Source organism: Ramularia collo-cygni, assembly GCF_900074925.1.
Source record: "Ramularia collo-cygni strain URUG2 genome assembly, contig: RCC_scaffold17, whole genome shotgun sequence".
In the NCBI taxonomy this organism is placed as follows: Eukaryota; Fungi; Ascomycota; class Dothideomycetes; order Mycosphaerellales; family Mycosphaerellaceae; genus Ramularia; species Ramularia collo-cygni.
In genome coordinates, this window is record NW_019716271.1 from 520826 (window position 1) to 548370 (window position 27545).

General features: G+C 53.0%; 12 protein-coding genes; 3 read left to right on the top strand and 9 right to left on the bottom strand.

Moving 5' to 3' along the window:
* Nucleotides 1–561: 561 nt before the first annotated feature.
* Nucleotides 562–2166, bottom strand: RCC_09378 (probable 4-aminobutyrate aminotransferase; the record flags this gene model as incomplete). XM_023774620.1 has 2 exons in its annotated part: nucleotides 562–915; nucleotides 970–2166. The coding sequence occupies 2 exons, from the start codon at nucleotides 2164–2166 to the stop codon at nucleotides 562–564; spliced, it is 1551 nt and encodes a 516-aa protein (XP_023630388.1).
* A 390-nt stretch (nucleotides 2167–2556) lies between these two features.
* Nucleotides 2557–4455, bottom strand: RCC_09379 (related to putative ATP-dependent Clp-type protease (AAA+ ATPase superfamily); the record flags this gene model as incomplete). Its single annotated transcript, XM_023774621.1, has 1 exon — nucleotides 2557–4455. The coding sequence occupies one exon, from the start codon at nucleotides 4453–4455 to the stop codon at nucleotides 2557–2559; it is 1899 nt and encodes a 632-aa protein (XP_023630389.1).
* Nucleotides 4456–5155: 700 nt separating this feature from the next.
* On the top strand, nucleotides 5156–7530 carry RCC_09380 (probable branching enzyme (be1); the record flags this gene model as incomplete). XM_023774622.1 has 3 exons in its annotated part: nucleotides 5156–5234; nucleotides 5293–7286; nucleotides 7339–7530. The coding sequence occupies 3 exons, from the start codon at nucleotides 5156–5158 to the stop codon at nucleotides 7528–7530; spliced, it is 2265 nt and encodes a 754-aa protein (XP_023630390.1).
* Nucleotides 7531–7878: 348 nt separating this feature from the next.
* On the bottom strand, nucleotides 7879–9337 carry RCC_09381 (uncharacterized protein; the record flags this gene model as incomplete). XM_023774623.1 has 3 exons in its annotated part: nucleotides 7879–7998; nucleotides 8055–9191; nucleotides 9254–9337. The coding sequence occupies 3 exons, from the start codon at nucleotides 9335–9337 to the stop codon at nucleotides 7879–7881; spliced, it is 1341 nt and encodes a 446-aa protein (XP_023630391.1).
* Nucleotides 9338–9677: 340 nt separating this feature from the next.
* Nucleotides 9678–10631, bottom strand: RCC_09382 (probable Adenylate kinase 1; the record flags this gene model as incomplete). XM_023774624.1 has 3 exons in its annotated part: nucleotides 9678–10131; nucleotides 10195–10402; nucleotides 10472–10631. The coding sequence occupies 3 exons, from the start codon at nucleotides 10629–10631 to the stop codon at nucleotides 9678–9680; spliced, it is 822 nt and encodes a 273-aa protein (XP_023630392.1).
* Nucleotides 10632–11305: 674 nt separating this feature from the next.
* On the bottom strand, nucleotides 11306–14093 carry RCC_09383 (uncharacterized protein; the record flags this gene model as incomplete). XM_023774625.1 has 2 exons in its annotated part: nucleotides 11306–11694; nucleotides 11744–14093. 2 exons carry the CDS (start codon nucleotides 14091–14093, stop codon nucleotides 11306–11308), a joined length of 2739 nt encoding a protein of 912 aa, XP_023630393.1.
* A 2794-nt stretch (nucleotides 14094–16887) lies between these two features.
* On the top strand, nucleotides 16888–17625 carry RCC_09384 (probable TIF6-translation initiation factor 6 (eIF6); the record flags this gene model as incomplete). The annotated part of the gene is made up of 1 exon (XM_023774626.1): nucleotides 16888–17625. One exon carries the CDS (start codon nucleotides 16888–16890, stop codon nucleotides 17623–17625), a length of 738 nt encoding a protein of 245 aa, XP_023630394.1.
* A 502-nt stretch (nucleotides 17626–18127) lies between these two features.
* RCC_09385 (related to CBF1-centromere binding factor 1) lies at nucleotides 18128–19080 on the bottom strand (the record flags this gene model as incomplete). XM_023774627.1 has 2 exons in its annotated part: nucleotides 18128–18453; nucleotides 18504–19080. 2 exons carry the CDS (start codon nucleotides 19078–19080, stop codon nucleotides 18128–18130), a joined length of 903 nt encoding a protein of 300 aa, XP_023630395.1.
* A 1190-nt stretch (nucleotides 19081–20270) lies between these two features.
* Nucleotides 20271–20911, bottom strand: RCC_09386 (uncharacterized protein; the record flags this gene model as incomplete). XM_023774628.1 has 2 exons in its annotated part: nucleotides 20271–20717; nucleotides 20771–20911. 2 exons carry the CDS (start codon nucleotides 20909–20911, stop codon nucleotides 20271–20273), a joined length of 588 nt encoding a protein of 195 aa, XP_023630396.1.
* Nucleotides 20912–21431: 520 nt separating this feature from the next.
* On the bottom strand, nucleotides 21432–21945 carry RCC_09387 (uncharacterized protein; the record flags this gene model as incomplete). XM_023774629.1 has 2 exons in its annotated part: nucleotides 21432–21715; nucleotides 21768–21945. 2 exons carry the CDS (start codon nucleotides 21943–21945, stop codon nucleotides 21432–21434), a joined length of 462 nt encoding a protein of 153 aa, XP_023630397.1.
* A 530-nt stretch (nucleotides 21946–22475) lies between these two features.
* On the top strand, nucleotides 22476–23891 carry RCC_09388 (uncharacterized protein; the record flags this gene model as incomplete). Its single annotated transcript, XM_023774630.1, has 1 exon — nucleotides 22476–23891. The coding sequence occupies one exon, from the start codon at nucleotides 22476–22478 to the stop codon at nucleotides 23889–23891; it is 1416 nt and encodes a 471-aa protein (XP_023630398.1).
* Nucleotides 23892–24871: 980 nt separating this feature from the next.
* Nucleotides 24872–27092, bottom strand: RCC_09389 (uncharacterized protein; the record flags this gene model as incomplete). XM_023774631.1 has 2 exons in its annotated part: nucleotides 24872–26327; nucleotides 26380–27092. 2 exons carry the CDS (start codon nucleotides 27090–27092, stop codon nucleotides 24872–24874), a joined length of 2169 nt encoding a protein of 722 aa, XP_023630399.1.
* Nucleotides 27093–27545: the final 453 nt, after the last annotated feature.

The window sequence follows — 27545 nt, forward strand, 5'->3', positions numbered from 1 at the left end:
AGAGTCAACTGTGGAGAATCGAATGTCTTACCGAATCATGTCTTCTTGTTCGTGCTGTGGTTTTTGCACACATACAATTTTTTGCCTGCTACAGGTAAGGGCGGCAACCTTCAATTTCATCAGCGCCTACGGATCCCTTGCAGCCTTCTTTCGCGTGCTCCATACGAGTTCCCCTGCCCAGACTCTGACTGTTCCTACCACTTTCAATGGATAAACACCGCTTCACACCATTTCAAAACCCACCACTCTCACCCTGACGGCGGAAATCACACGGCCGCTGCCCTCAAGGACATTACATCTGCTCTACGCTCTCGGATGCTCGCAGCGGTAGAGTCTGCCTGGTTGATAACAACTTTCACAACAACGCCGACAAAGCCCAGGTACCCGCCTCATCCACCAGAACCCTCTTTTTTCAAAGGGAGCATACACTGATTAATCTTTCAAAAACATCGTGATCCATTGTTAAACGCCTACCCACCAAGACCTATCGTGCTTCTTTTCAGCATCGACTGGAAAGCACCATCGCTAAAATCATTTCGTCGTGACCAATTACTCGCTCCATCATGACTTTAGAATCTTCTCCATCGCCTCGAGGAAGATGTCTGCATGCTTCTTCTGGAAGATGAGCATGGGTCGGAGACGTACAGCACGCTCGCCAGAGCCGCCGACGTTGATACCAACATTCTTCGCCTTCTTCAGCACCTCGTCACGGCGAGGGGAGTCCCACGCAATGAAGGTGCCCTGGCCCTTTCCACGGAGGTTGTTGATCTCACCGGGGTACTTCTTGGCGAGGTTCTCAAGGCCTCCGTAGAGGTATGCACCAGTCTCAGCGGTGTTCTCGACAAGGTTAAGGCGGGCGATCTCGTCAATGATGGCGCGGAAGAGTATGGCACGGGCTGGGTCGCCCATCCATGTCTGAGAAGAGTGTTAGCATCCTCAATTCTAACTCGAAGTAACTCCTAAACTTACGTTGAACTGGCGGTAAGGCTTGTTGGGCCTCAACTCGTTGTTGCCGAAGTAGTAGCCAGCGGTCTGAGCCTTCTTGGAGAAGGTGACCATGTCAGGTGGGTCCTGGAGGTTCCAGTGGTCGTGAGCCCAGAATTTGCCAGTGGCACCGACACCAGTCTGCACCTCATYGACGATGAAGAGAACGTCGTGCTTTCTTGTGATCTCACGAAGTCCCCTGAAGAAAGATGGACTGGCGTGGTTGTCGCCACCCTCGGACTGAATTGGCTCCACAACGACAGCAGCTGGAGGAGAGTGGAAGGTAGTGATAATCTCCTCAACCTCGGCCAAGCAGCGAGCCTCCTCACGAGCGTTCTCCTCAACGTGGTCCTCAAGAGGGTACTTGAGCGCTGGGAATGATGCCTGAGGCCAGTCGAATGCGGGAATGTCGAGCTTGTGAATTGGCTTGGAGCGGGTGGTGGAGAGAGAACCAAAGAGACGACCGTGGAACCCAGTCTTGAAGGACAAGATGGACATGTTGGGGGCACCAGGGCCTTGGTTGTTCATCGATGAGGTGATTTCCTCGTTAGTGAACTCAACGTCTGGGCCACCACGCTGCTGGCGACGCTTCCACATGAAAGCGGCCTTGTACGCAAGCTCGTTGGCATCTGATCCAGCTTGAGCGGTGAATACCTGATTGAGGCCCTTGGGGGCGACCTTCAAGATACCGGACTCCAAGATCTCCGCCCAGTCGTGCTGTGGGAAGTTTCCCAGAGCAGGTCTGTTGATAATGGCAGAGGCCATCTCTGGTGTGGTAGCCGCCGCGAGAAGGGCTGGGTTGCTATATCCGATAGGGATGGAAGCAATCTGAGCGTAGACATCAAGCAGAACGTTTCCGTCAAGATCCGCAATGTAGTTTCCGAAGCTGTTCTGGTAGTTTGCCATCATGTTCAGCGAGCGTGTGTCAAACACCTTGTCCAATGCAATGATCGCCTCTTTCGACTTTGGCCCGGGGATCTCAGTCCGAATAGTGGGAGCAATTGGCTCGTCTGGGAAGTAAGATTGCTCGACTGAGTCGGCGACATTCGACTTGAAAGCAGCGGCTGCGCTGGCGTTGCGTGTCGTGGTTTGGGATGCCATGGTACGACGAAGGGCGGGCTGGCGGAGCGATGCTCGCGCGGCGGGCTGCAGTCGTGCTGCAGATCTGAAGAGTGAGGCCATTGTGAAACGGGTCGCGTGAGGTTTGGCGAGAAGAAAGAAAGGAAATCGGCGAGATGTTCACGGTATGTTATTCTGAACTCTCTAGGGCGGCATTGTAGTGGGGTCAACATGCAGCCCAGGTAGCTGATAAGGCAATCGCTTCCGGGCATTCGCTAAGCTTCACTCGCTCCACTCGGCCTAACGTAATATGTCATAGTGCAGACATCCACAGTGTCGGTTCCGCCTCCGCCACCGGCCCGGGTGCGCGGTTGCTGTGCAGCTAACTTGATTTAGCAAGACCATGCGAAGCACATCCTCCGATGAACATGCCCTGTGAACACTGAACACAGCTTGATATCCACAGGTCCTCATGTTACTCATAATCGACCCTCACCAACACTCCCATGTACTCTATACAAATCCAGCAGCAGTGGCCTTCTCCCTATACTCCTCAAAGGTCCTCGAAGCACCTCCCTTGGAATTATTCCGTGCCCGCGCCTCAAACTCACTCTCGTTGCCCTGAATCCGACTCTCCCAGGCGTCCTCCTCAGTAGCAATCATGCCGTGAAAAGCGCCGTGCTGTCCTCTCGCAAAATATAAAGCACCGGCTCGCTTCTCCGCTACGTCCTCATTGACAAGCACATGCTTAATGCCGGTTCCGGGAGTCTCGAACATGGCGTCCGCCAGCAGTCGCTCCATTACTGTTCGAAGTCCTCGTGCACCCGTTCCCATCTTTGAGGCTGTTTTCGCGATGGCGTGGAGTGCAGGTGTTGTGAAGCGAAGCTCGATACTTGATAGGGCGAAGAGTTGCTGATATTGCTTTAGGAGACTGTTCCGCGGCTCTGACAGCACCTTCACCAGTGCAGGAATGTCAAGTGATGACAGTGCGCAGGAGAGGGGAATGCGACCGACTAATTCAGGTATAAGTCCAAACTTCTGAAGGTCTTGAGGTTCGACGAGATCGAGAGTGTTGAATGTTCGCTTCGCCTTGGGGCGACCAGCATGGCTTTCGTCTGGCGGGGATGGAGTGTAGTAGGGCAGGTGCTTTTCGAACAGATCATCTTCGCCTTCAAGAATGGTCTCGTGCTGATCGGAGCCGGAACCTGAGCCTGGCGCCGCGCGGACGTTTGCGCCAAAGCCGATGCTTCCTTTACTAATGCGGTCAAGAATCGTTTTGTGAAGGCCAGAGAAGGCACCGGCGCAGATGAAGAGGATGTCATGGGTTCGCACGTTGTAGACATCACCTTTTTGGCCTCCCGAGCCTGATGTCTGACCCATGCTTCCGCCAGAGAGAGGGCTATTGGTAGGAAAGCCACCTTGGCCACGATTCCTATCACTCGCGCCATTCCTCTCTTGCTTGGCTTGAACTTGCAGTGTGGTACCCTCGAYGATCTTCAACAAMGCTTGTTGGACGCCCTCTCCACTCACGTCCTTCCCATTGGCAACCTTGGCGGTGGCAATCTTGTCAATTTCGTCGAGACAGATGATACCTCGTTCTGCGAGAGTCACGTCGTAATTTGCGGCAGCAAGTAACCTTTGAACACACACTTCCGCATCTTCTCCTATGTATCCCGCTTGAGTGAACGGGGTGCAGTCAGACATACTGAATGGTACCTCCAACACTCTGGCCAGAGTTCGCGCCATCAAGGTCTTGCCGACCCCAGAAGGACCTAGTAATAAAACATTGCTCTTTTCAATCGTAAGTGGGGTGTGGTCTTGCAGAGTCGGTTGCCCCTTCTGCGACTGCTCGACTGGCTTGTGTGTCGAATCAGATTCGGGAGGATATAGATTGATGGTCTGTTGTTGACCAGGAAACTCGTCTTGAACAGCCCAATCTCTCGTCAGCGAGGGCACAGAAATTCCCCGCTTCAAATCCTCCTCCATACCTTCTACAGGATGTCTCGGGTGCATAGCCATTCTCCTCCGCTCCGCAGCCGCCAATTGCTCTTCCAGCTCGTCATCACGGCGTTGCAGCTCCTGTATTCGCTGATAATGATTGTAGACCGCCGTAGCCAAGGTCTTCTTTGCTCGCTCCTGACCGACGACGAATTGATCGAGATGCTGTTTCAATACAATGGGCGTGATGTGTGGCGCTCCAATGTTGGAGGCGTCGCTGAGAGGCCCTTGAGTAGGTCCACCCGGCTCATATGCTCCAGTGTACGGCTGACTGGTGAAGTCAGAGCGTTGATACTTCTCCGAGGAATTCCGTCGGSGAGATGAACTGAGATGTCGTCTGACGATACTCGATMCTCCCAGACACGTCAGACGAGCTTGTGGCGCATAGAGATATATGGATGTCAGAGTGGCCATTACTCCTACAGGCGACAATGTTGCATAAGCGAGCAATGGCGGAGCAAACCGAATTCAGCTGAGCCAGCCAGCTGCCGCGTAACACACAGGGGATAAGTTGTAGCGGTAGAATACTGTGAGGGAGGAGATGTGTGCAGTACCTTAGTTGCCCCAGCAGCTTCGAAGCTCACCTCACGGGCAGGCACAGACAGGCACAGGCCATCTCCGAACCCTGCCCGGACAAGATCACCCCGCGGTCCCTTGACGCCAGCTCCACAATTTTCTCTCCACCAGGAATCAACTCCAGTGCCAGGGCCCAACGCCTCCGGTCTCACTCGAAGCAGCGGCGTGCATTGATTTGCGCACGAGCAGGCGAAGTAAAGCAAGCCGCCACCCTACGCTCAATCATCCATCACTTGTGGGCTCCTGCTGGGTGGTTGGCAGATGCGGTGAGGGCTGAACATTCAACCAAAACCATTGAAGCGTTGCCGTTGTCGCGTTGAGAGCTCATCCAGAGAAAACACTCGAACGTCATAGCTCCTCCCATCTCCAATTGCTTTGCTGCAAGTATTCTACCGGGTTGGCCTGGTCCTGCGTCCTTGTGCTGCACACTTTTCAATTACTTTACCTTACTGTATTCCCTCCCTCTTCTCTCTCCTGCTCTGCTTATCCTGCAATCCTCCCACGTCAGACAACACACCATTGCAAAGCCATCGCAATCATGGACAAGCTCAACGAGGCCTCCGCCGACAGCGTAATGCAGAAGCCGGCGAATGGCCAGGTTCCCAATGATGGAACTGGTATCGTTGACCCCTCACCACACTGGCACCTCCCATTCAACTGACATCTCCATCCTAGGCGTCGTGCAGCTCGACCCATGGCTCGAGCCATACACCGCTGCCCTCAAATCCCGATTCTCCAAGGCTCAGGACTGGATCAAGAGGATTGAACAGAGCGAGGGCGGCTTGGACAAGTTCTCGCGCGGATACGAAAAGTACGGGTTCAATGTCACAGCAGACGGCACCATTGTCTACCGCGAGTGGGCGCCCAATGCCCTCCGAGCATACCTCATCGGCGACTTCAATGGCTGGAACCGCGACAGCCACGAGATGCAACGCGATGACTTTGGCGTGTGGGAGATTAAGCTGTCGCCAGTCAATGGCCAGCCCGCCATTSCCCACGACAGCAAGCTCAAGATCAGTTTTGTGGTGCCCAACGACCAGGCGCGCGCAGAGAGGATACCCGCGTGGATAAAGCGGGTGACCCAGGACTTGTCCGTCTCACCAATCTATGATGCTCGTTTCTGGAACCCACCGCACGCGTATCAGTTCAAGAACGCTCGTCCACCGAAGCCCCTCTCCGCTCGAGTATATGAGGCACACGTTGGTATTTCGAGCTCGGAGCCCAAGGTGGCATCGTACAAAGAGTTCACGCAGAACACACTTCCGCGCATTCGTGATCTGGGATACAACACCATCCAGCTCATGGCCATTATGGAGCACGCATACTACGCCTCCTTTGGCTACCAGATCAACTCCTTCTTCGCTGCCTCCTCTCGCTACGGCCACCCCGATGATCTCAAAGAGCTGATCGACACTGCACACGGCATGGGTATAACTGTACTGCTGGACGTCGTGCACTCTCACGCTAGTAAGAACGTGCTGGACGGGTTGAACATGTTCGACAACAGCGACCACCTCTACTTCCATGAAGGCGCACGCGGACGACATGAGTTGTGGGACAGCAGGCTCTTTAACTACGGGTCCCACGAAGTCCTTCGATTCCTGCTTTCCAATCTGCGTTTCTGGATGGAGGAGTATCAGTTCGATGGTTTCCGCTTCGACGGCGTCACGAGCATGCTCTACCAGCATCACGGCATCGGTACCGGCTTCAGCGGTGGCTACCACGAGTACTTTGGCCCTAGCGTGGACGAAGACGGAGTGGTCTACCTCATGTTGGCCAACGAGTTGCTGCACACGCTTTACCCCGATTGTATTACCATCGCCGAGGACGTGAGCGGCATGCCGGCGCTCTGTATCAAGCTGAGTCTGGGCGGAATAGGGTTCGACTACAGACTCGCCATGGCAGTGCCAGATTTGTACATCAAGTGGTTGAAAGAGAAGCAGGACATTGACTGGGATATGGGCCAGCTGTGCTTCACTCTCACCAACCGAAGACACGGCGAGAAGACCATCGCATACGCTGAGTCGCACGACCAGGCTCTGGTCGGTGACAAGACTCTGCTTTTCTGGCTTTGCGATGCCGAGATGTACACCAACATGTCGACCCTATCCGCCTTCACACCAGTTATTGAGCGCGGCATGGCGCTGCACAAGATGATCCGCCTCATCACCCACGGCTTGGGAGGAGAAGCCTACCTCAACTTTGAAGGCAACGAGTTTGGTCACCCCGAATGGCTCGACTTCCCTCGCGAAGGTAATGGTAACAGCTTCCACTATGCCCGCCGTCAATTCAACCTCATCGAGGACAAGCTCCTGCGCTACCACTTCTTGAACGACTTCGACAAGGCCATGCAATGGACCGAGAACAAGTACGGCTGGCTGCACTCTCCACAAGCGTACATCAGCTTGAAGAACGAGAGCGACAAGGTCATCGTCTTCGAGCGCGCCGGATTGTTGTGGATCTTCAACTTCCACCCATCGAGCTCCTTCACAGACTACCGCGTGGGCGTTGAACAAGCCGGAACTTACAGAGTGGTGCTCAACACGGATGATGCAGCCTTTGGTGGTCTGTCAAGAATCTCCAACGAGACGAGACATTTCACCACGGATTTTTCATGGAATGACCGCAAGAACTTCCTGCAGGTTTACTTGCCAACGAGGACGGCAACAGTATGTTCATACCCTCCGTTGCGTGCACATTTCACACTGACCAAATCGATAGGTGCTCGCGCTGGAGGAGACTCTAGATCCAAACTGGAAGTCCAACGTGTCGCTGGGGTTCTRGAGGAGGTGGTGCTTGAGTTGTGACCCTTCCACCGAGCTGTGCTCAAAAAAGTCAACAGCACGAGGGAAGGCATGGGCATGTAGAAGTCATCCACGATATAGATTTGCACCGTCGCAGGCCTGCGTTTGACGAGATATGAAAATTTCCTTTTCGGTTTTAAGTCTTGAATGTTCATTGTCGTATTCCTTCTAGCCTTCACCACTCCCCGACTCTGTCCCTTCCACATCGTCCGATGTGATTGCATTTCATGTCGCTCGCTCGTCGAGCATGTTCTTAGCCAGATCATTCCCGCCCATTACACCTGCCCATGAACTTGCTGGCATCCCTCCTAGACGAACCCATGCGACCAGATACCACCCATTGCCTCGTACCTTATCTCGCTCTGCTATTGCCTCATATCTAAACCCGCTCTGCCGTCCCTCTGTCTGTCTGCTTCTCTCGCGCGTGCTGTGCTGTGCTGTGAAAGGGGATTGGTACTTACCGCATCTGTGACCGGAAGCCGCCCGAAAAACCCTGAGTAACAGTGCGCGGACGCCTCTCCACCTCATCTTTGTCGCGAAAACTCCCRTGACGTGAAGGTCCTGTGCCTTCTCCTCCCTGTCTCTCGCACGTCAGCTCCGGAGCCAACACTCTCAATTCTCATCGCGACGTACCCTCAATGCATGGGCACGCGGGGCTTCTTTATCATAGATACTGAAGCCAAGCAGCTCGCTCCGATCAACATCTTCCTTCTCTCGCAGATAGTCCGCATAGTTCTGGAGCAGCTGCGATTCGCGCTCGTTGTTGATGCTGCTTCCCTCGCGTTCAAACCCCTGGGCTTTCAACTCACGCGCCCGCGCTATCGCATCACGTGCTATCGCATCACTCTTGTCCTTGGCACGCAGGGAATCACGCCAGTAGGCGATCTCGATGTTCTGGTCGAGTTGACGCAGCCGCTTGTCGATCATAGAGGGTGTGAGCACGCCGCCGAGTTCCGGATGCAGTTGGCGCACCTTCTTCACTATGCGGGCGTGGTCGAAGCCAGCGATATCTACCTGGCAGATGAGCTCGTCAATAGTCTTGTCCCAGGCCACAGGAAGTGCTGGCGTGCCTGGGAGGCGGTCGATGAGCGGCGTCGTGCTATATGTTCTTGGGTAGGTTCTGAAGCTGTAGCCACGGGCCAGCGAGTCATCAGAGGCCGGCGTCAGCTGGTAGCCATCGACAGTCTCTGGGCTGCGGTGAGGGATGTAGACGCGGTGAGGAACCGCGTTCTCGGGATCATAGTTGTTGTAGCGGCGAGCGATGATGGAAGACTTCGAGCCGGTGGCGTGACCGTCGGCATTGGTGAGCGGAGAGTTTGACATTGACAAGTCGGAATGCCGAGTGGCGGTTGGACTATCGTTGCTGTTGTTGTGTGTGAGTGGTGGTCGAGTGAAGTTTGAACTTTGAGTGGGGGTGGAAAAGCTGTGAGGGTACATGCCAGGCTTCTGGAAAGTAGGCATGGGCGGGGTGGAGTGAAGGGTGGGGAGAAAAGTGGTCATGCCCGCTGTCGGCGTGCTGTTGTAACTGGCCTCGTGATTGCTGATGCTTAGATCGGTGCAGGCGATTGACGATGTCGTCGTGGTAGATGAGTGTTTGCTGCGGGCATGTCGTGGGTGGAGTATGTCCACGCTGTTGAATGCGTTGCGGAGCAGTCTTGTCGATGCCGTCGCACGTGTTGAGGATGTTCTTCGCGAGATGGTGCTGACGATTGAATCCCTCAAAGCAAGTCCCGTATGGTGATCGGATCTGTCTGCTGAGGTGTAGCACTGCTGATTCACCGTCAGTGGAAAGATGCCCCACTGCATACGTCGTTGAATGGTTCAGCGCTTGCCAGTGATGCGATCTTTTGGGCCTGATCTGGCACCCGATCGGTCTGARGGTCAACACCATATTGTCTTTGCACTTTCGTCGACATTGAAATGCGAGACCTGCTATCGGTGGGCTGCGAAAAGTCAACTATGGAGTGAAGTTGGATGTGTGTGTTCACCTGCCCGAATTGCCATACTTTTGTGTCATTTTCAGCAGGCGCTCCTGTGTTCTGTGAGGAGGAGAAGGAGCATGTGGTAGAGTGACCCAGCTTTTCATCATTCTAAGATACTTAGTACAAGGAGAGCCCGTATGTTACAATTACGGCGGGTATGGTGGATATGCACAGCCTCCATCTCCGATGCATTCCTTCGTCGTCTGTTCGTCCTATGATTGGAGACCCCGAGAGTCGCAAGCCTCAACGATGCATAACGCCCTGCAAGATGCTCCTAATTCTTCAGCCCGAGCCTGTTCAGCAGACCGCCGCTGCTGGAGCCACCCTGCTCAAAGACATTGAGCATGTTCTTCCACACCTCGCCGGGCTGCTTGCTCGCATCCAATTGCGTCCAGATGCCCGTCTTACGGTAGTAGTCCACAACTGGTGCGGTCTGTTCGTGGTACGTCCCTAGTCGCTTCTTGAGCGCGGCCTCATTGTCGTCGGATCGCTGGATCAGTGGCTCGCCCGAAACGTCATCGGTCATGTCTTTCTTTGGTGGGTTAAAGATCTTGTGGTAAGAGCGGCCAGAGGCTGGGTGGACCAAGCGACCGGTGATACGTGCAACAAGGAGGTCATCGTTGATCTTAAGCTCAATAGCGTGCTTGAGCTTCTGCTGCTTTGCTGTAAGCATGCCATCAAGCTTCTGCGCTTGCACGACAGTTCGTGGGAAACCATCGAGGATGAATCTAGCAGTGCCGTGTCAGTCCACCGATCGAGCAGCCATTGACATCCATGTCTCTCCAACTCACCCGTTCTTGCACTCCTTGTTGTTCTCAAGCTCCTTCTCAATCATGYCAATCATGATCTCGTCGGAGACCAGCTTGCCCTCATCCATGATCTTCTTCGCCTGCTTGCCCAGGTCGGTCTTCTGAGCGACCTGCGCGCGCAACATGTCTCCCGTAGCCAAATGACAGCAGCCAAACTTCTCCTTGATCTTCGGCGCCTGGGTTCCCTTTCCTGCAAAGCAATCGCAGAGTTAGCGAATCCGCTGCGGCGCATCCATTGCATTCCCAATGCTGTGCTTACCGGCACCAGGAGGTCCAATCAGGATCATGCGAATGCTCTCAGCGTCGGCACCGCTGCCACCAGAAGACGAGCCATTGCCCTTTAACCGCGACTCCAGGTCCTCGATTCTCTTCTCCAGCGTGTTCACCGTCGCCTTCAGCTGCTCCACTTGTTCGGACATGTTGGTKCAGTGACAGTAGAGACTGGTGCCGGACCGAAGCGAACTTCGTAGAAAGAATGCAAAGGTCGCGTTTGGGGTATCCGGTAGAATGAGGAATCCTACGAAAGCAGTGAGGTCGTGGCCGAAAGCTAAGCTCTGGCAAATGAGACCAACCGTGGACGAACCCGAGGTCGTGACGTGCCAAGTTTCTGTCCGGAGCACATCCGCTGAGACTCCGCTCCACTCAGCCGATTCGGTCACAGCAGGTCAAAAGGCACTTACAACAAACCAACTCTCTTACGATCTCCAACGTTGGACAGAGGTACATTTGTTTTCACAACCACCACTCGTAGTCTCATGTTCCAGTTCCAACAAGCTTATCAGGTTTGGTGTCTTGGTAGTTCACTTTTCATACAAATGGGTGGGTATCTATCCGTAAGTCATATCCATACCCAAACCCTCCGAGTGTCATCACCTCCATTTCGATAGCCTGGTATCCTGACACACCATCGGCTCTCATAATTCATACAAAGCGGAAAATAAAGTTACTGTCTCCAAATGCCCGACCCTGTGTGCCCGGTGATTGCTCCTCAACTGTACGCCAGTGTCGCACTTCGATGTGCATATTCCAAAGTACCATCACTCCCCAAATATCATCGTATGAAAGGTTTGAATCGTCACGTTGTTTCTACAGGTCAGTAGAAATCGTTGCTCTGTTCGCTGCCTTTGCGAATGGCAGAAGCACCYTCGATGGCGTCGCCGTTGACGCTTGGGACACGGGAGCTCTGGAGACTCTGAGTATCGGCTGTGAGTGCTGGCGGAGTCGTTGCCGCGGAATCGTAGCTGGTCGCAAAGGGCGGCGCAGGCATGCCCATGGACATGGGCGGCAGCTGAAACGAAGTCCTGCCATATGGATTCACACCAGGCGGCAGACCATTGTGGTGCTCTTCAAATCGATGCATCTTCTTCTCAATGGAAAGAACTTGCTTTCCACAGCCTGATCGTCTGGCCTGAACCATTGCTGGGCGCAGCACTTCGAGGAACATGAAATAATCATCTCGACACACAGTATCGAGCAGTTTTTCTGCGCAGGCATTAGCATTCATACACTCCGAGTGACGAAACCGACTTACGAATGACATAGTTGCCAAAGTTGTCTTTAATCATGTTCACAAGAACGCCCTCGCTTTCACGAGACATGTCCATCATTCTCCTTGGATCTTGCTGCGCACGAGCAAGCTGGAGGACGACATTACGCCGCCAGGCATCGTCGCCTCGCTCGAGGCACTTCTCAACCACATTGCTAGCAAACTTGTGCTTGCTGTAGCCTTCCAGCCCTCTTGCGACGATGTACATTACTTTGCGTTGGCCTTCTCCATCATCGTGAGCGACGATGTGTTGGACAACATAGTTGCCGAACTGGTCAGAAATCATCGTTGGAATAGCTTCCAATAGTTCAGACATGATCATGGCCTTGGAGGGGAGATCACACTTTTCCAAGCAGCGTTGAATGACCCGGCAGCCGTAGGCGTGGATGCTGAGCTGCTGAACTTGACCGCGGAAAGCAGCGATGATGAACTCAATGGTAGCCGGCGGACAGCGCTCAATAGCCTTTTGAATAACATGGTTGCCATTCTGATCCTTGACGCRTTTGGTGATGTGGTTCTCCAGTTCGCCGATGAGTATAGCTTGTTGATCTACAAGGACGTGATCGAGCGCTTTTTGGACGACACGGCAGCCGTACATTTGGAGACTGAGCTGCAGCACGTGTCCTCTCATCTTGTTCGCCAGAATCTTCTTGTGCGTCTGGTCGCCATGCTCAAAGAACTTTTGAATCACGTAGTTCCCGAACACATCAGTCATGAGTGGAATTGCGTTTGGCTCGATCTCTTGGAAGACACGCTGCTTCTCGTCCGAGTTGGCGGTCTCAAGTTTTGTCTGGATGAACCGCGAGCCGTGTTGATCTCCGCTAAACTCTGCGATGTGGTCGTAGATGTCGCAGAGCTCGTACCGCTTGCTCTTGGTGTTGGATTTGAATTCGTACATCAATGCGCTTTGCACACCTTCGCCGGTCAAGGTCTCCTGAGGTGCCGCAGCAGGTTGGCCGTGTGAATTCATAATCATATTCATGTTGAATGGCAACAGGTTTTGGTATGGTGACGCGGCGTGCAAGTGAAGGGCATTTTGCACTGCGAACTCATTGTACATAGCGTACGGGTTGTGGTACTGCGTAGCCATGTATTGCTGAACCCGAGGATCGTGGTAGACGTGTTGTTCTGGCAGCCCTGCAGAGCGCCTGGTCGCTGATGACGCACCATTCGAGAAGTTCCACTCTGGTGGCTGCCTTGACAACTCGTAAGGTCGGGACACAATCGAGTTGCTCTGGTAAGGATGACCTGGGCGGAATTCGAACGCACCGCCGGATTGTTGAAAACGCTCGGTGTAGCGTGGGCCCGAGTTGGAAGAAAAGCCGCTGGGCTGTTGTGGGATGCTGTATTCATCTTGAACGGAGTTGTTTCTGCTGAGGCGAGGTAGCTCCGTAACGCTACCATAACTGGAATTGGCGTTGACAGAGTACGACATGGGACTTCTTCCCACAGATCCGTTGCTGTATCCGTCAGCGAAAGGAGATCTGTGTGAAGTGCTCGGCCGGCTGTCGGCATTGAAGCTGAGCTGTCCAAATTGCATGCCCATTTGGTCACCATTGGCATGGTGCAAGTCATTGTATGTCGCGTTTCGTTTCGAAGAGATGGATGGTTCCCGAGAGCTGGACCTCATTTGAGCATATTCATATTGAGGATACTGGAAGACTGGCTTCTGGTCGGAGTCGCGGGAGGGTGGATCGCTGCCATCTCTGGAAGTTGGCATGCTGGGTGTGCGGCCATTGCTGTGCTGAATGGGGAACTGCGGGCGTCGCTCGTCGGTTGGAGAAGGTGTTGATGACCATACCGCGGATCCAGAATCGTGCTTCTTCAGCGACATGGGATCGCTTGGTCTGTCAAACTTTGTGTAGACGTTGAAAGGCGCACTCTCGCTGCCGCGGGAGCTTGTTCCGACCTGATGCGCAGATCCGAAGCTTGGCCTTGCTTGTGCGGGCGCCGTCGAGTTCGAATTGGCCATGGACGGGCGAGAAGTGTAAGCGCTCGCGGTCGTCACCATGTTTGCCTGGACATTGTTTATACCACGTTGCTGCAAGAGCGTGTTGTCCGAGAATCGCGGAATTGACCGGCTTGAAGCACTGTTGCGGGATGCGCCCCACGTCCGAGAGCCGTACTCGTCGCAAACGGAAGACTCGACAAGGATGCCAGAGCCCGTCTTGCCTTCAACATGCCTCGACGCATTCGTCAACGGCGGCTGAGCGACACCTCGCGACACCGAGTTGCCTCTCTGAGCCGCGGTCGAAGCCATGCCGTTGAATATCCCACCAGCCCATACGCTACTCGATCCCCAAGCATTCCCTCTGCTTCCGAAAGCTGTGCTCATGTTGCCGTTTGTACTGTTGTTCTTTTCTGTTGCAGTTGCGGTGCTAGCGAACGATCGTGGCTGTGGTGTATTGTCACTTGCGCTGTTGGCGGTGCTGTCCCGTCGCCCTCCGACGATTCCAACACCCAATTTATTTGGGAAGGCCATCTCTAGTGTGCTCGTTGCACCATGAGACATTAATCAAAGTATGTATTCGAATAAAAAGCGGGATTATTGTAATATGTTGTCGGGCGAATCGTGGTTGTATGTAGTCTAGTCGAGACGAGGATGTTGGTGGGAGCGCAAAGCGACAGGGCTCTCAAGGTTCGAGATAAAGAAGGTACTGCTTTTGCAAGTCAGCATGACCCAGCTTAAGGTATCTTGACCGGAAGTATGAAGCAAAAACGTACACGCGAACCAGCAACTTTTTGGGGGAGAGTTCGTAGCCGCAGGAAGCATGCACTGTACACGTCGCATGTACAGAATAGAGGTCGAGCGCAGTGATTGATATGAATGACACACCCAACACCAGCCAGGGAGAGAGTGGTATGCACTCCGGCGACGGGTCGACGTGTATGTGCAAAGGAGGTTGTGCAGGGCTGATCCCTCCCGCAACGAAAGTGTATCTCAAGTCAGGCAGAAGTACCAGAGAGCACCTGGCGGGAGGATGGGAGAGTGATACGGCGTGTCAATGGGTCACATCGAGGGTTCGATTCGCGAGTTCAGGACGCCGTTCGCTGATATGTATCGGGCAGTGCTCCAGGCATGCAAGGGGATCACGGAGGTGGAATGCGTTGGAAGCGAGTGTTTGTTGCCCGCAGGGAGATGAATGTACAGTGGAGCTGGTGGCCCGCGAGCCAAGGGTGTATAAGAAAAGGGAGCGGCGAATGGAACATACTACAACCAGTGTAGGTGGGCAATGATAAAGCGCATACGATTAATTCCACACGCTCGTGAAAGGTTGGAGGACGCCAGGGTTCCCTCCCTAGCTTCGAYATGGCGTGCACTAACGCGAAGGCGGCGGGCCGTTGGGGCTACGTTCCAGGCTAAAGATGCATGGCCAAACGAGATCTGGACCTCGACTGCTGTTGCTCTCCATCATCATCATCGTGATGCCCAACTAAACCATGTCCGTGGGCCACCGCCGCATACACCACCGCCCGTCTGCGAGGCTGGCCACGGAGCCTGTGTGCTGAGCAGACCTCGGWCCGCTGTTCGGCGGCGCTGCGGACAGAGAGTGTATGCCTTTTGTGGCATTGAATAATCCTCCTGCGATCACCGCAAGGCAGAAGAGCGGTCAGCCATTCCGAACTGGCTCTCTGCCTACACGATGATGAGACACTCGTTTCAACGTCCACTGATTTGCGCTCAATCACGCCGTAGGTAGAACGCTATTGCCTTGMCCAAGTCTTGCGGTTGCACAGCATACGCCCCCAAAGCTCACGCCCGGATTACTGTCCAACGCCGCGCTTTCACAGGAGGCGTGCAAGGGTGTCGCCATAGCTGCAAATCATCTGTGGYGCGAGTTGAACAGAAAAGACCGGGTCAAAGTAACGCGAGTTACATGAGATGCCGCTGGAGCCGCCTATCTGGACGCAAGTTGTTTGCTTGCTCCACTCGCAGCAACGCATGCCAAGCCCCACGTTTTGACCTCCGAATTCCGACTGCGAGAATTCGGACTGCACCATGGCATGGTGATGCTGCAATGGGCGAGTGCCGAGGGAGCAAGCGTCGCGTCAAGTTGGGAGAGCTTTCGGAGTCCGGACGATCTTCAGCAGGTGATTTGGTGAAGTTGTAGGCCTCACCACCCCATAGAACGTCATGGCCAACATCATTAGTGCTACCTCAGCACAGAAGTGCACACGACATATAGGTGGYCGTTAGGTTAGCAACGCTGGTGCCCCAATTGCGACCCGTTAGTTGCACGATACTGTCCAGTCTGTCCTGGATGCAGGACATCGGTATCATCGACCAGATCGCGACCCAGCAGCTCTTCGGTGTGAGTAGCCATTGCTGTACATGTTCCAAAGATCGTAGCGTCCACGCCAAGGCGTGTATGCCGAGTCATGCATTGAGCTGAAACAACAGCCAGCGTAAGCATCACTCCGTTACGTTCTGCCAAATATGACTATCAGTATACAAAAAGCCGTGCACACGGACTCCGGCACCTTCAATGTGGTGTGAGTCGTGGGTGGTTGGCGGGAGAAATCACCTCCGACTACTTCTTAAGGTAACGCTATGCGAGTCGTACAACCATTACGGGCACTTGTTTGTGATATTGATATGCCGTTGACATATCAGGAGCTCATGCTGCTCGCACAATCAAAAGGCCACCAAGGGATGTTCTCTTCTGTAGGTCTTTGGACATGAGCTCCGCCCTCTCCTGTTGCAGAATGGCAATCAATATGTGCCACCTCGGGCGGTGTCCTTTTTCGCCGAGGATTCCGTGCCCGGCTCAAACTTCGAGACTGCTGTTGACTCATCGATTAGAAGAGATCGAATGAGAGACCAACGAAGCAGATCCGTCAAGATAGGATGGATGGCTCATCAAAAACGCAAAGATGGGTAGGGAACATGTATGGTAAGGTAGAGTCACACTTGCAAGTTGCCCGGCTCATCCCACCCCACCTGGTTAGCGCCGCCCGCCTCCAAGGTACTTCCATTTTCTTCAAAAGGCGCCCCAAATAATACCAGCACGAGCAGAAACACACCCCCCAACTTCTACTCACTGTTCCTCAGAAATCAGCAGGAGACAGTAGCAGCACGAGCTAAAACCAAATACACCAACGGTTTCCACTACCACTGAATCGCGAAAATGGCCGTCCGCGCAGCATTCGAAAACTCCAACGAGGTCGGCGTCTTCTCCACCCTCACCAACTCCTACGCGCTCGTGGCCGTCGGTGCCAGTGAGAACTTCTACAGCATCTTCGAAGCCGAGCTCCAAGATGTGATCCCCATCTGCCATTGTACAATCGCCGGAACTCGCATCATTGGTCGCCTCACAGCAGGCAACAAAAAGGGCCTCTTGGTCCCCACATCCACCACCGACCAAGAACTCCAACATCTCCGAAATTCCATTCCAGACAGCGTCAAAATCCAGAGAATAGAGGAGAGATTATCAGCTCTCGGGAACGTCATCTGCGCAAACGATCACGTTGCCCTCGTACATCCTGATCTCGAGCGGGAATCCGAGGAGATCATTGCCGATGTACTCGGCGTGGAGGTCTTCAGACAGACAATCGCAGACAATGTTCTGACGGGATCATACATGAGCCTGAGCAATCAGGGCGGAATTGTGCACCCAAAGACGAGCATCCAGGACCAGGATGAGTTGTCGAGTTTGCTGCAGGTACCGCTCGTTGCTGGAAGTGTGAACCGCGGTTCGCCGGTTGTTGGCGCGGGCATGGTGGTCAATGACTGGATGGCTGTTACTGGACTTGATACCACGGCTACTGAGCTGAGTGTCATCGAGTCAGTATTCAAGCTCGGCGAGGGCATGGCTCCAGGTGCCATTCATGCCAACAAGGAGTCCATGGTCGAATCGTTCTACTGAGCTATCTTTGCTTTGGTGACTTTTCACGGCCTGGTCACTCTCATCAGGCTGGGCATGTCGAAACGATCGGTCGGACGAATTGTAGATGGATGATGGGAGTCATGACAGCATTGAGCGCGGCGTTCGGATGGCAAGGTACCTTTCGACAAGGTACTGTTGCTATGATGGTTTTTGTCATGTGATATTCTCACAACGTAAAAGACATCAGTTCATACCATTGTTGGTGAATCATTCTCGCTGTAGACGTTCAATCGTAATATGCCGCAATGCTCGGCTACACTGTATGAGTGCATGTTCTCTCGCGCACCTTCTCTCGTCACGTTAGGCTGGATGAATATTGCGGGTTCGCCTTGTCCCGCTGCTTCGGTCCACACCTCTTACGGGCATCCGCAATCTCTCACCCAAGGAAGCCGGATAGCCTCGGATAGCCTCTTGAAGGCCTTAGTAGAATCTGCTCGCTCCTCGCGCAGCGGTGAAGGAAGACACAACCTTTCATCGTGACCTAATCATCATCGTCGTCAAGCTTCCCGACATCAATTGAAACGCCAGCACTTTGAGCAGCTTTCTTCCATTGCTCGCACTCGTTCCAGGCTCTCTGACATTCATTCTTGAGCTTATCGCAACTCGAGCTTAGTTCCTTGATGGCTTCTTCAGTGAGCATCTTCTCCAGCGTCCACTTCTCAATGTTCTGGGTTTCGTTCTCCTTGAGCTGGGTGATGAATTGTACTGCACGCGCAAGTAWACTGCCTTTGTTCTTCTCACATCCTGGCACGATCTTCGAGAGTTCGTTAATGCCCTCGTTGATGGTTTCACGACGGCGGCGCTCGACTGGAGAGGTTAGTAGACGGACCGCGGTTAATGGATTGTTAAGTGCTCACCTTCTTTGTGGTTATCTCTCCGTACCTTATGCCATTCTTCTGTACCCACAGCAGGTTTCGATGAGCCGCCTGGCGTTTGTGATGGTGCAGTGGGAGATCCTTCTTCATTCGAGGCACCTGTCGCGTCCTTCAAACCAGAGACGTCAAAGTCAAAGCTTCCTGTTCTTTGCGCGCCTAGACTGCCTTGGTCTATGGAAGCACTGTTGGGTCGATCGGATTGAGCAGAGTCCACTACTTGGCTCATAAACGCCTCCTCCGTTGATTGTGGTACTCTCATGTTATGGAATTGCGCCATGGCCGCTGCCGCCGTATCGCTCGCATTCCCTCCACCTGCACCGTTGACTTCGTCTTGACCCGTTCCGTGGCTATGGCTGTGTTGCTGTGAGTCATGATCGTCATCCAGGCCAGCGTTGTGTTGCGATAGCGCAAAGCCCATGTCGGCGTCGTGGTGGTCCATCGGATTGTCGTGGCTGGGCAGATAGTGCTGGTCAAATTCGTTCATAGCCATCGCTGGATGCGCGCGGGTCATGGGCATATCACTGGTCTCTCGCTTGCGCTTCGTTGCGTGAGACGCCATCGTTGCGGGATATGTCGTGGACAGTCCTTCCGCGCAGATTCAGACGGCCGACGCAGATGAACCCGCGTGCTTGTAGATCCTAGAAGGAGCCTGTGTAAGTCTAATGTTCGCAAAGAATTAGCCCGGAACCTGGTCAGTTGACCTCGAGCAGCACTTGAGACATAAGTTCATGCGGCTGCAGTGCGATAAGCCGCCAGGCATAGCGAGCTCCACGAGTCCATTGCGCGCTCGAAGCTGGCCCCGACTGCGTCCCTGCTCATCCAGACGATTGACTTTCTGGAGCAACGCCTTCCGAGCTGAGAATACACACGTCGGTCTGGGCGACGCCGCCCGTCCGCAGACCGCAACGATGCCGGTCTTGTTGGACGGTCGCGTGGCAGGTCGACGAGCTGCTACATACAGCTCGCGGGCTTGCCAGAAGGCGGCGGAGGGGCGTCGCGGCTGGCGCAGATGCCACAAAGATTCGCCTAGAAGAGAATAATGACCGCGACCGACTCACTTGTTTGATCCGTGATCCGCTTTTTGATGTTATATCAGGTGACAGGTGACGCCGCGGCTCGCCGCTCACGTGGATTCGTGTTTTTGTGGAAGATCGAAGGTTGGAATGTCGCAAGAGTTGGCAGTTACAAGATTTGAGACTGCGCAAGCCCGTCAGATTAGCTGTTCAGATTGGTGAACGATCTGTTACGCGCACTTTTTGAAGAGGAGGAGTGGGAGGAAGTGGGTGTATCGATATCGGATCACGAGACGTGCCGGAGGACGACAGCATCCATACTGCGTKACAGCCAATCACGAGAGCCTGCGTACCCACCCCGCAACATTCACTCGGGGTGCCAAGACTTCCGCAGGCTCGTTGTATATGGAAGCATCTGCTACCTTCAACAGTCACCTGATCAATAACTGCATTGACGGTCGCCTGACTCTTTGTATGCGAGCGTGCATATGACAGAGGTTGCTTTATCGACGATGAAACTCCATTACTGCTTGCGGTACAAGCAATCCTTCACACATGGTGAAGAAGGTCTCGCTTGAGGCTCATTGCATTGATCTCAGGACTTGAAAGTGTTGTAAAGCATGAAGTCGGCTTCGCTCGGATAGCGAATGATGAGGGATGGCAAGACAAGAAGTCTCGACAATGAGGAGAGTCTGCTGGGAACGCTGCGTTCACCGCCGGACTTCTGCCCAGCTTATCACTCTTTTTCATCATCCTCATCCTCATCCTCATCCTCCATCTCATCCTCATCCATCTCCGCGTCACCCTCAGCCTTGCGTCGCACAACTTCCTCCAGAGCTGCATACAAGTCCTCCTTCAATCCCTCCACCCGCGCWTCCTTCACTCCAAACATCTTGTCAACATCCTCAGCCAAGCACTCAACATAGAAGCTTGCTTGCTCGGCATACCGCTCACTCTCCGTCTCCGTGTCAATGAGCCACACCATCATGAGATTCGCCCGCGCCTTGTGAACTTGAGGCACAATGTCTTCGTTTTCGAGAAAGTAGCAGCAGGCATCCTGAAGGTCCCATTTCTCGCGTTCGGATGGAGAGTCAGTGTCTTGATCAAAGAGGTCTGGATCGCCGCTGCTGTCTCTACCGAAGACGACGCGTTGGAAGACTTCGCGCATGTTGTTGAATATGATCTACAATTTATCAGTGAGAGAGTCTTGAGAAGAGGTTGCGCGATGCAACAGACCTCCAACTTCGGCATATCAAAGCGGTCCCATGCCTCAGCCTCCTCAGAGAGTGACATCTTGTGGGTGCGCGAATCGTCCTCGGAACCTTCGATGTCTTCTTGTTTGATGGCCACCTCGGACTCAGGAGCGGAGTAGTCCATATTTGGTGTTGATATCCGACTCCTCGTCCTTGACGAAGAATATGCCGCTGACTTTTGGTTGATAATCAAGCTGGCGAGTGTTCAGTTGAGCAAATGTGTGTTCAGGAAGTGGAGAGCGTCTAAACGTGGGGGAGTTGAGTGAAGTCGCGGATTGAAAAATGTCGCGGTACTTAGGAATATTCTCAAAGGGGGTCAATTCTGGTCCCATCCGTCGGCCTAACAACTGCATGCCAATGGAACCTCCTCCTACCTTCTTGAGGGACATGTGTAGCCCAATTGACTTAACAACGTCCAAGTACCAGCTTTCAGACATAGGCGCCCCCGAAGACCTTGCCATTGCAGGGAAAAAAAGCAGCTCTTTGCTGGCCACCATGAATCACCCTTCCAATACACATTACGTATCTCCCATAAAGCCGTCCGGCAAGCACCATCTGCTCATGCCGAGTTTGGCGATTTTGATATCCTGAACTCCACGCTGAACCGTTTCCAGAAATAGCAATGCGCCTCCAAACCGCCTCCATCAGTTCACAAGTGGGGCCGTAGCAGCTTCACTCGCGACCTCCTGCGCTGCAGCCGCAGTCTTATTTATAGCTGCCTGATATGCAGTCTGCGCCCATGTTGTCGCAGCGTCCAGGACTGCGGTTCCCGCTTTCGAAGCGGTCTCCGCTGCTTGTCGCGAGGTAGAGTTTGTCGCGTCGCCGGCGAAGTAGTAGTACGTCCGTCGCGAGATGGTCATGATGTGGTTTGGGAGGTAGAGAATTGTGGCTATGAGGAGCATTGAGACGGTGAGAAAGAGGACGGAGTCTGTCAGAAGACGTTAGCTGGGAAAGATTGATAGTGACAGGAGAGGTCGTACTAAAGATGAACTTCTCGGTGGGCGTCAACATGTAGAGGGCGAATGTCACTTCATATTGGTAATTCTTCTTTTGCAGCCACTTCACCAATCCTGTGGGCTGTAGAAGGAGGAAAGCGGCCAGGAGCGCGACGACGGAGATGACTGCTGCATATCGGGTCGTTGAATCGGAGAAGTCCATGTTTTGGCGGCGCAATGGGTGAATCTGAATGTCTCTGCAACGAGTCAAGGGCTGTTGACTGAAATGGTATACAAAAGAAGAGACAGAGCGGAAATGGCGGTATCGAAGAAATCACGCTGTTAGGAGGTATTTCACGGAAGTCGCGAAGAGGGGAGGCGCCGTGGCCGTGGTTTCCGTGATTACGAAGTGGACCCTGGAAAATCAACGACACATTTGACATTGTGCCAGGTTCGCTCGGTTCGATCACTCCTCTTCCATCTCTCACGTTTCAAAAGCACTGTTGCAGAACATACGCTAGGCGGTTGACAATAGTTTTGCTGTGTTGAGAATGACGGCGATAATGACAGTTTCCCAACTCACGAGGTGAACATAGCATGGGCGATCTCCAATGATGAGATCATGGAAGGTTTGCAGAGACATGGAACTCCTTGTCCCGACAGTCGATGCAATCCCGACCTTTGCTGCAACTCTGGAGGCGGAACGCGAAGAACGCAGCCAGAAGTGACCTCAGCGAGATGCAGATCTTTGCAATGCAGAGCCTGAACTGGACCACTACCACTGCAAACTACTTTCATCTGGTGAACACCATAGTGCCAGGACCGCAGAGCTGGACTTTTTTCGTCCCACATATCCTTTTACCTGCCAGCTTACTAGCACCCCCACACATCCTTTCCCACAATGCCCTGGCTACGACCGTGTTCCCCGTTATTCTGGCCTCGACTATTCACGCAGTCGTTGCAATGAAAGGTCCAGATGTCATCAGCATGGATACACTATGGTGGAGTCTGTACTTTCTAGTACTTAGAGATCCGAGGAGAGACTTTAAGCGAGTAGTAGTGGAGAAAGAGGAAAATGAGCCGAGACCTGCTGGAGAGTTGCGAGAAAGCCATCAAGGACTGCGAGCATCTGACAGCAAGCTTGTCGATTGGCCATACCCGTCTTCCTTCTTAGCTCGCCTAAGATGGACTTTGACACTCATCTCCGAGCGGCCCCTCACTTCATGGAAGACTGGTCGTCCATCTCACGACGCATCTGTCTCGCCACTTTACCTTCGCCGAACACGGATCAGATTCGTGGGGAACATTATGCTCATCTGGATCCCAGCGATGTTGATCATAATGCCTCTGGCCCTTCGGCTCCACATGATTGAGACCGTAATATTGCCGTATGACAGCGCCGACGATTCGAAGGGCAGCAGCGCCGATGTTCTCACTTATCTTTTACCAACGCGATTCAGCATCCTTCGCATGCTCTACCAATTAGTTCCAGCTCGCCTCCTCCGCTCTCTATCCATCGGGATGTTCCTCTATAGCTTTCTTATCCTCCACTTTCTTGGAGTATACCTCATACCACCCTTCCTCTCTTTCTTGATCAATCCTGCGTCAGGAGCTTATCATACATGGTCGACTCACCTGTGGCCACGTCCTCATTTCGGTCCCTTCGCAGCGGTGCTTGATTCTGGCTTGCGAGGTCTATGGGGAACCTGGTGGCACCAACAAATGAGACATGCCGTTAGCGAACCTGGGAGGTGGTTGAGCGATCGTCTCGGACTTGGAAAAGGAACCGTCAGATATGGAATAATCTGCGGAAGTGCATTCCTGTTGAGCGGAATCACCCACATGGGTCTCGTTCCACCAGAGGCTGCGAATGCGTGGAAGTTGAGATGGCTGATTGGTTCTTTCTTCTTCGCGCAGCCTGTAGGAATCTTGTTGGAAGTTGTGGTGGTGGAGAGAATCCTGGAACGTCTCGAGACTTGCTTGAGCAGCTCGRGGACGCGAGCGTTAGACATCAGGACATTKAGACTGTGCTGGGTCCTGCTATTCATGAGCGTACCTCTGTCGTTCCTGGCGCTTCCCTTTGAACAATTAGGGTACTGGAGCATCTGGCCATGGTTCTTCCTGGACGAAGGGGTCAAAAGTGTGCTGAGGGGGGAATGGATCCCGTAGAGCGTAATCCGTCGGGAGTCGCACGCCAGCAGTATCGTCATGGCCTACTCAGACCCTTCCTCTACAGACAGTGACAAAGCAAGGTATCCTCGTCGTGAGATGATCTCTATCGGTTTGCTACCACGGCAAGTATATGAGCTTGCTGTCTTCCAATTCTCTGTTTCTCCGGATGCTCACAACATCCAGTTCTGGATGGTACATCAATATCCCAGATTTTACACAACTGTTGAGTGAGTTCGATGTATACCAGGAAATACGACACAAGTGAATGGCCATGATAACTCGATTGGGAAGAGGCACGTGTTGTCGCACCAGGACTCGTCATCCCGGTCCGCACTCCAGACACCTTGACTTTATATCTCAACTTGGGCTTCGGCCTTCAGTCCAAGACGAGCTGCTCAAGAGGGCATTTTCCAAAGTGCAATTCGGAAACGTTGATCGAGCTGGCGGAGACCCGAGCGATTATGAGGAAGAGGGAACGTGAGTAGGGCAGAGAATACAGAATATGGCGACAGGATATGCGCGAGATGAAGGCAGGCTTCGAACGATTATCACAGGAAATCCTCAGACCGTACGAATGTCAAGGTTTGTTTCTGGAAATGCCAGCGTGTGGAGTCGAGTCAGTAGCTGTCAAGAATTGTTGCTATGAATGATGAATGATTATGATGCGAATGAACCGGCAGATTTCCCACTACACAGAGGATGTGCTTGACGAGCCTCTTCCCTCTCATAGTTCCGAAATGTCGTGACTACTGATCAATGATCTCGGTGAATCCACTGGCCAGCTTCTGGCGCTCTGGAGTTTGAGACGACTCTGTGCCAAAGCGACTTTCATTCAACCAGCCAAATGGGTCTTCATCTACGCACAAAACCTCTGCGCTCGGCCCTTGTTAGCACAAGTTGACTGGCAAGGGCGTTGATTTGAAAGCTATCATCATTGAACGGCCCATAGAGCTTCACGCTTCATAGACTGTGTGCTTTCAAGCACCATCCCCGTCCTTGCGACTTACTAATACCCAATCCTCATCCCCAACAGGCCAGTGAAGCGTCTCCCCTTTTTTTGCCAGAATCCGCCCATCGAATCCAATTGCTGTGATCTGTGCCTCGATAGTCCCGTCCAAGYCAACTACCCTTTCTGTATTTCCCGGCACCACAAACTCCAGCGCATATGCCCTTCCAGCAGGGTTGCCATTGATCTCGACCATGAAGTACGCGCATGGACCCGTGGTGGCGCTGAAAGAGATGCCCGATGACTCCCATGCTTGCTCGTGCTTCCATCCGTCGACCTCCCAAGCCAACCTATGGTGCCTACGTTCTGCCTCGCCACGCTCCTCGAGCCTTAAATTAGTGATGTCACAGCATTGATCAATTCCAGAAGGCTGGATAGTGAGTGAGAATAGTTCCAGAATGCTGATCTTGCTCTTGGGAAGCATTCTCTCGTCGGCACATATTACCTCGAGAGAAATACCACTGATGGCCTCTTCTTTGGATGGTAGATGTTTTTTGATGTTCTGTACGTCGTGCGATTTATGCGGCAACTCGATACGATGTTGATGTCCCAATGACCATTGTACAACGAGCATCAGTGTGCACGGCGACATCTCAGGATTTCGGAAAGATACCGAGAGCTCATGAGTGTTGCTGGCTGAGATGAAAAGGTCGAAAAGCGGTAGGATAGCAGTGACCCGATTTGACAGAACGGGTTCTTGCGGGCTGTCTATGGAAATTATCAGTCTCGCCGGGACGCTGGATAGAGAAGCCGATACTGATCTATCGTAAATGCGATAGCTTCGTGGTGTCTGCTGGGAAGTTGAATCCAGCACAGCTGTGCTTCGCAATGGCAGTACAGACTGAGCTCCAATGTGGGGAAAAAAGGCCCTGCTTGTGGTCGGGTTCAATGCTCGTGTGAAGTCTGTGTGGAAGAAAGATCGCGTCCCTGAGGGGTATCTTTCCGCGTGCTCAATGATGCCATTGTATCTGTAAGGGACAAGCTCGTGTGGAGTCTCTGGAAGACAGTCGCAGGCTAGGTCAACGGGTAGCTCGTCGCCCAGCCAGATCGATCTCTCTACCGCTCGACAGCTGGCCGTTGGAAAATGTTCGAAAGACCAACCAGGTGCAAAGATACCGGTATTCAGTCCAAGCTCCTTCAGTGATTTTAGACCAAGTCCGGTGCCCGTTCCACCACCGCCTTTGACTGGGTATGTCACTCTACGATGCCGACCAGTCTGTATGTTCTGTGCCCACATGTCGATTCCGAAGTATACATTATCAAGACCTAGCCCACTCTTCTCCGCGATGTGTCGAGCTGGCATGGCCAGCTCTGGAGTCCAGGCATAGTTTGTCAGGATGGAGCCTGCTGCAGAAGCAAAGGCCAGATTGAGAGAGTTGAGCGTGTTCTGGTACCATACGAAATTAAGCGTCGTCAAGGCGTCATACCCACATACGGTGTTAGTTGGGGACAGATACAAAAGATGGATGACAGGCCTACCATACAAYTCTTCGCTGAGTGCCGACATCTCGCCTCAACTGTCTAAGAAAGCCTTCCATTCTGTCAATACTCCATGATAGAAGTGGAAACGACTCTTCAATGTTGATCAGCCAGCCGTCAAAGCCATAGATCTCGGCTATTTGAGCGAGTTGGCTGGCAACCCAGAAGCTGCCCAGCTCATCCGCTTCCAAGATACATTGCATGTCCTTCGTTCCGGGCTCAACGATGAAAGTTCCGAGACAATATACTCCATTTCGATGACAGCTGTTGATCCACGTCGGCGGAGGAATGGTGACCAGTTTGTGTGAGAAGTACACGAAAGTTTCGACGTGCTGAAGGTATTCACACGAGTACATGTCCGCATTGGTGAATGCTCCCTGACATGCTTCGTAGCGATTGTATCCTCCTTGGTAGTCGTGGATCAGCATGACTTTAGAAGACTTCCCTGGCACAGACTCAAGCCTTGGTTGACGTTCCAGCAATGGGGTATTTGATATCGATATGGGATCGACATCATTACTACACCACCTCCCCAGCTCGTCGAAAGATTCGAGATAAGTGAATCCGAGGAGACTGTCAAGATGGCGTTGGCAAGCGTCGGAAGACTGAAAGTTWTCGGAGTTGAAGCTGGGGTCAGCATGATTGCGAACATGTTGGGGCATCGCTTCCGAGTTTCCGTCTGTTGAAGTAATGTGTAAGGCCGTGCGGGCCATGGTTCATGCGTTTCCGGTGGCAGTGATAACGATGCTGATAACGCGGGATGCTTACATAGCTTCTCACACGCATCGAAATAGCAAGAGAAGGTCGCGGCCTGCCAGGATGAGAACAGAATCCCAAAATTGTTGAAGCGACGATTGGTGGGTGCATTAATAGAAGAGGACGGGATGTACTACCGCTTGCCMCTAGATTGCTTGTTACGCCCTAGTGTTACGTAATGGCATGGCCTTACTTCTACACTTGAGTTAGCTAGCTAGTCCCGTACACACTTTACTACTACGTTAGGACACGCTACCTTATATATAGTAGCTCCGTACGATTCTAAGAATCACCTAGATTTACCGTACTAGTCGCTATACTAGTAGCTATAAAAAGTACTATTACCGCCGTATTACTACCCTTAGATAACGGCGTTAAACTAACCTTCCGTACTAACTCGTGCCGATTAC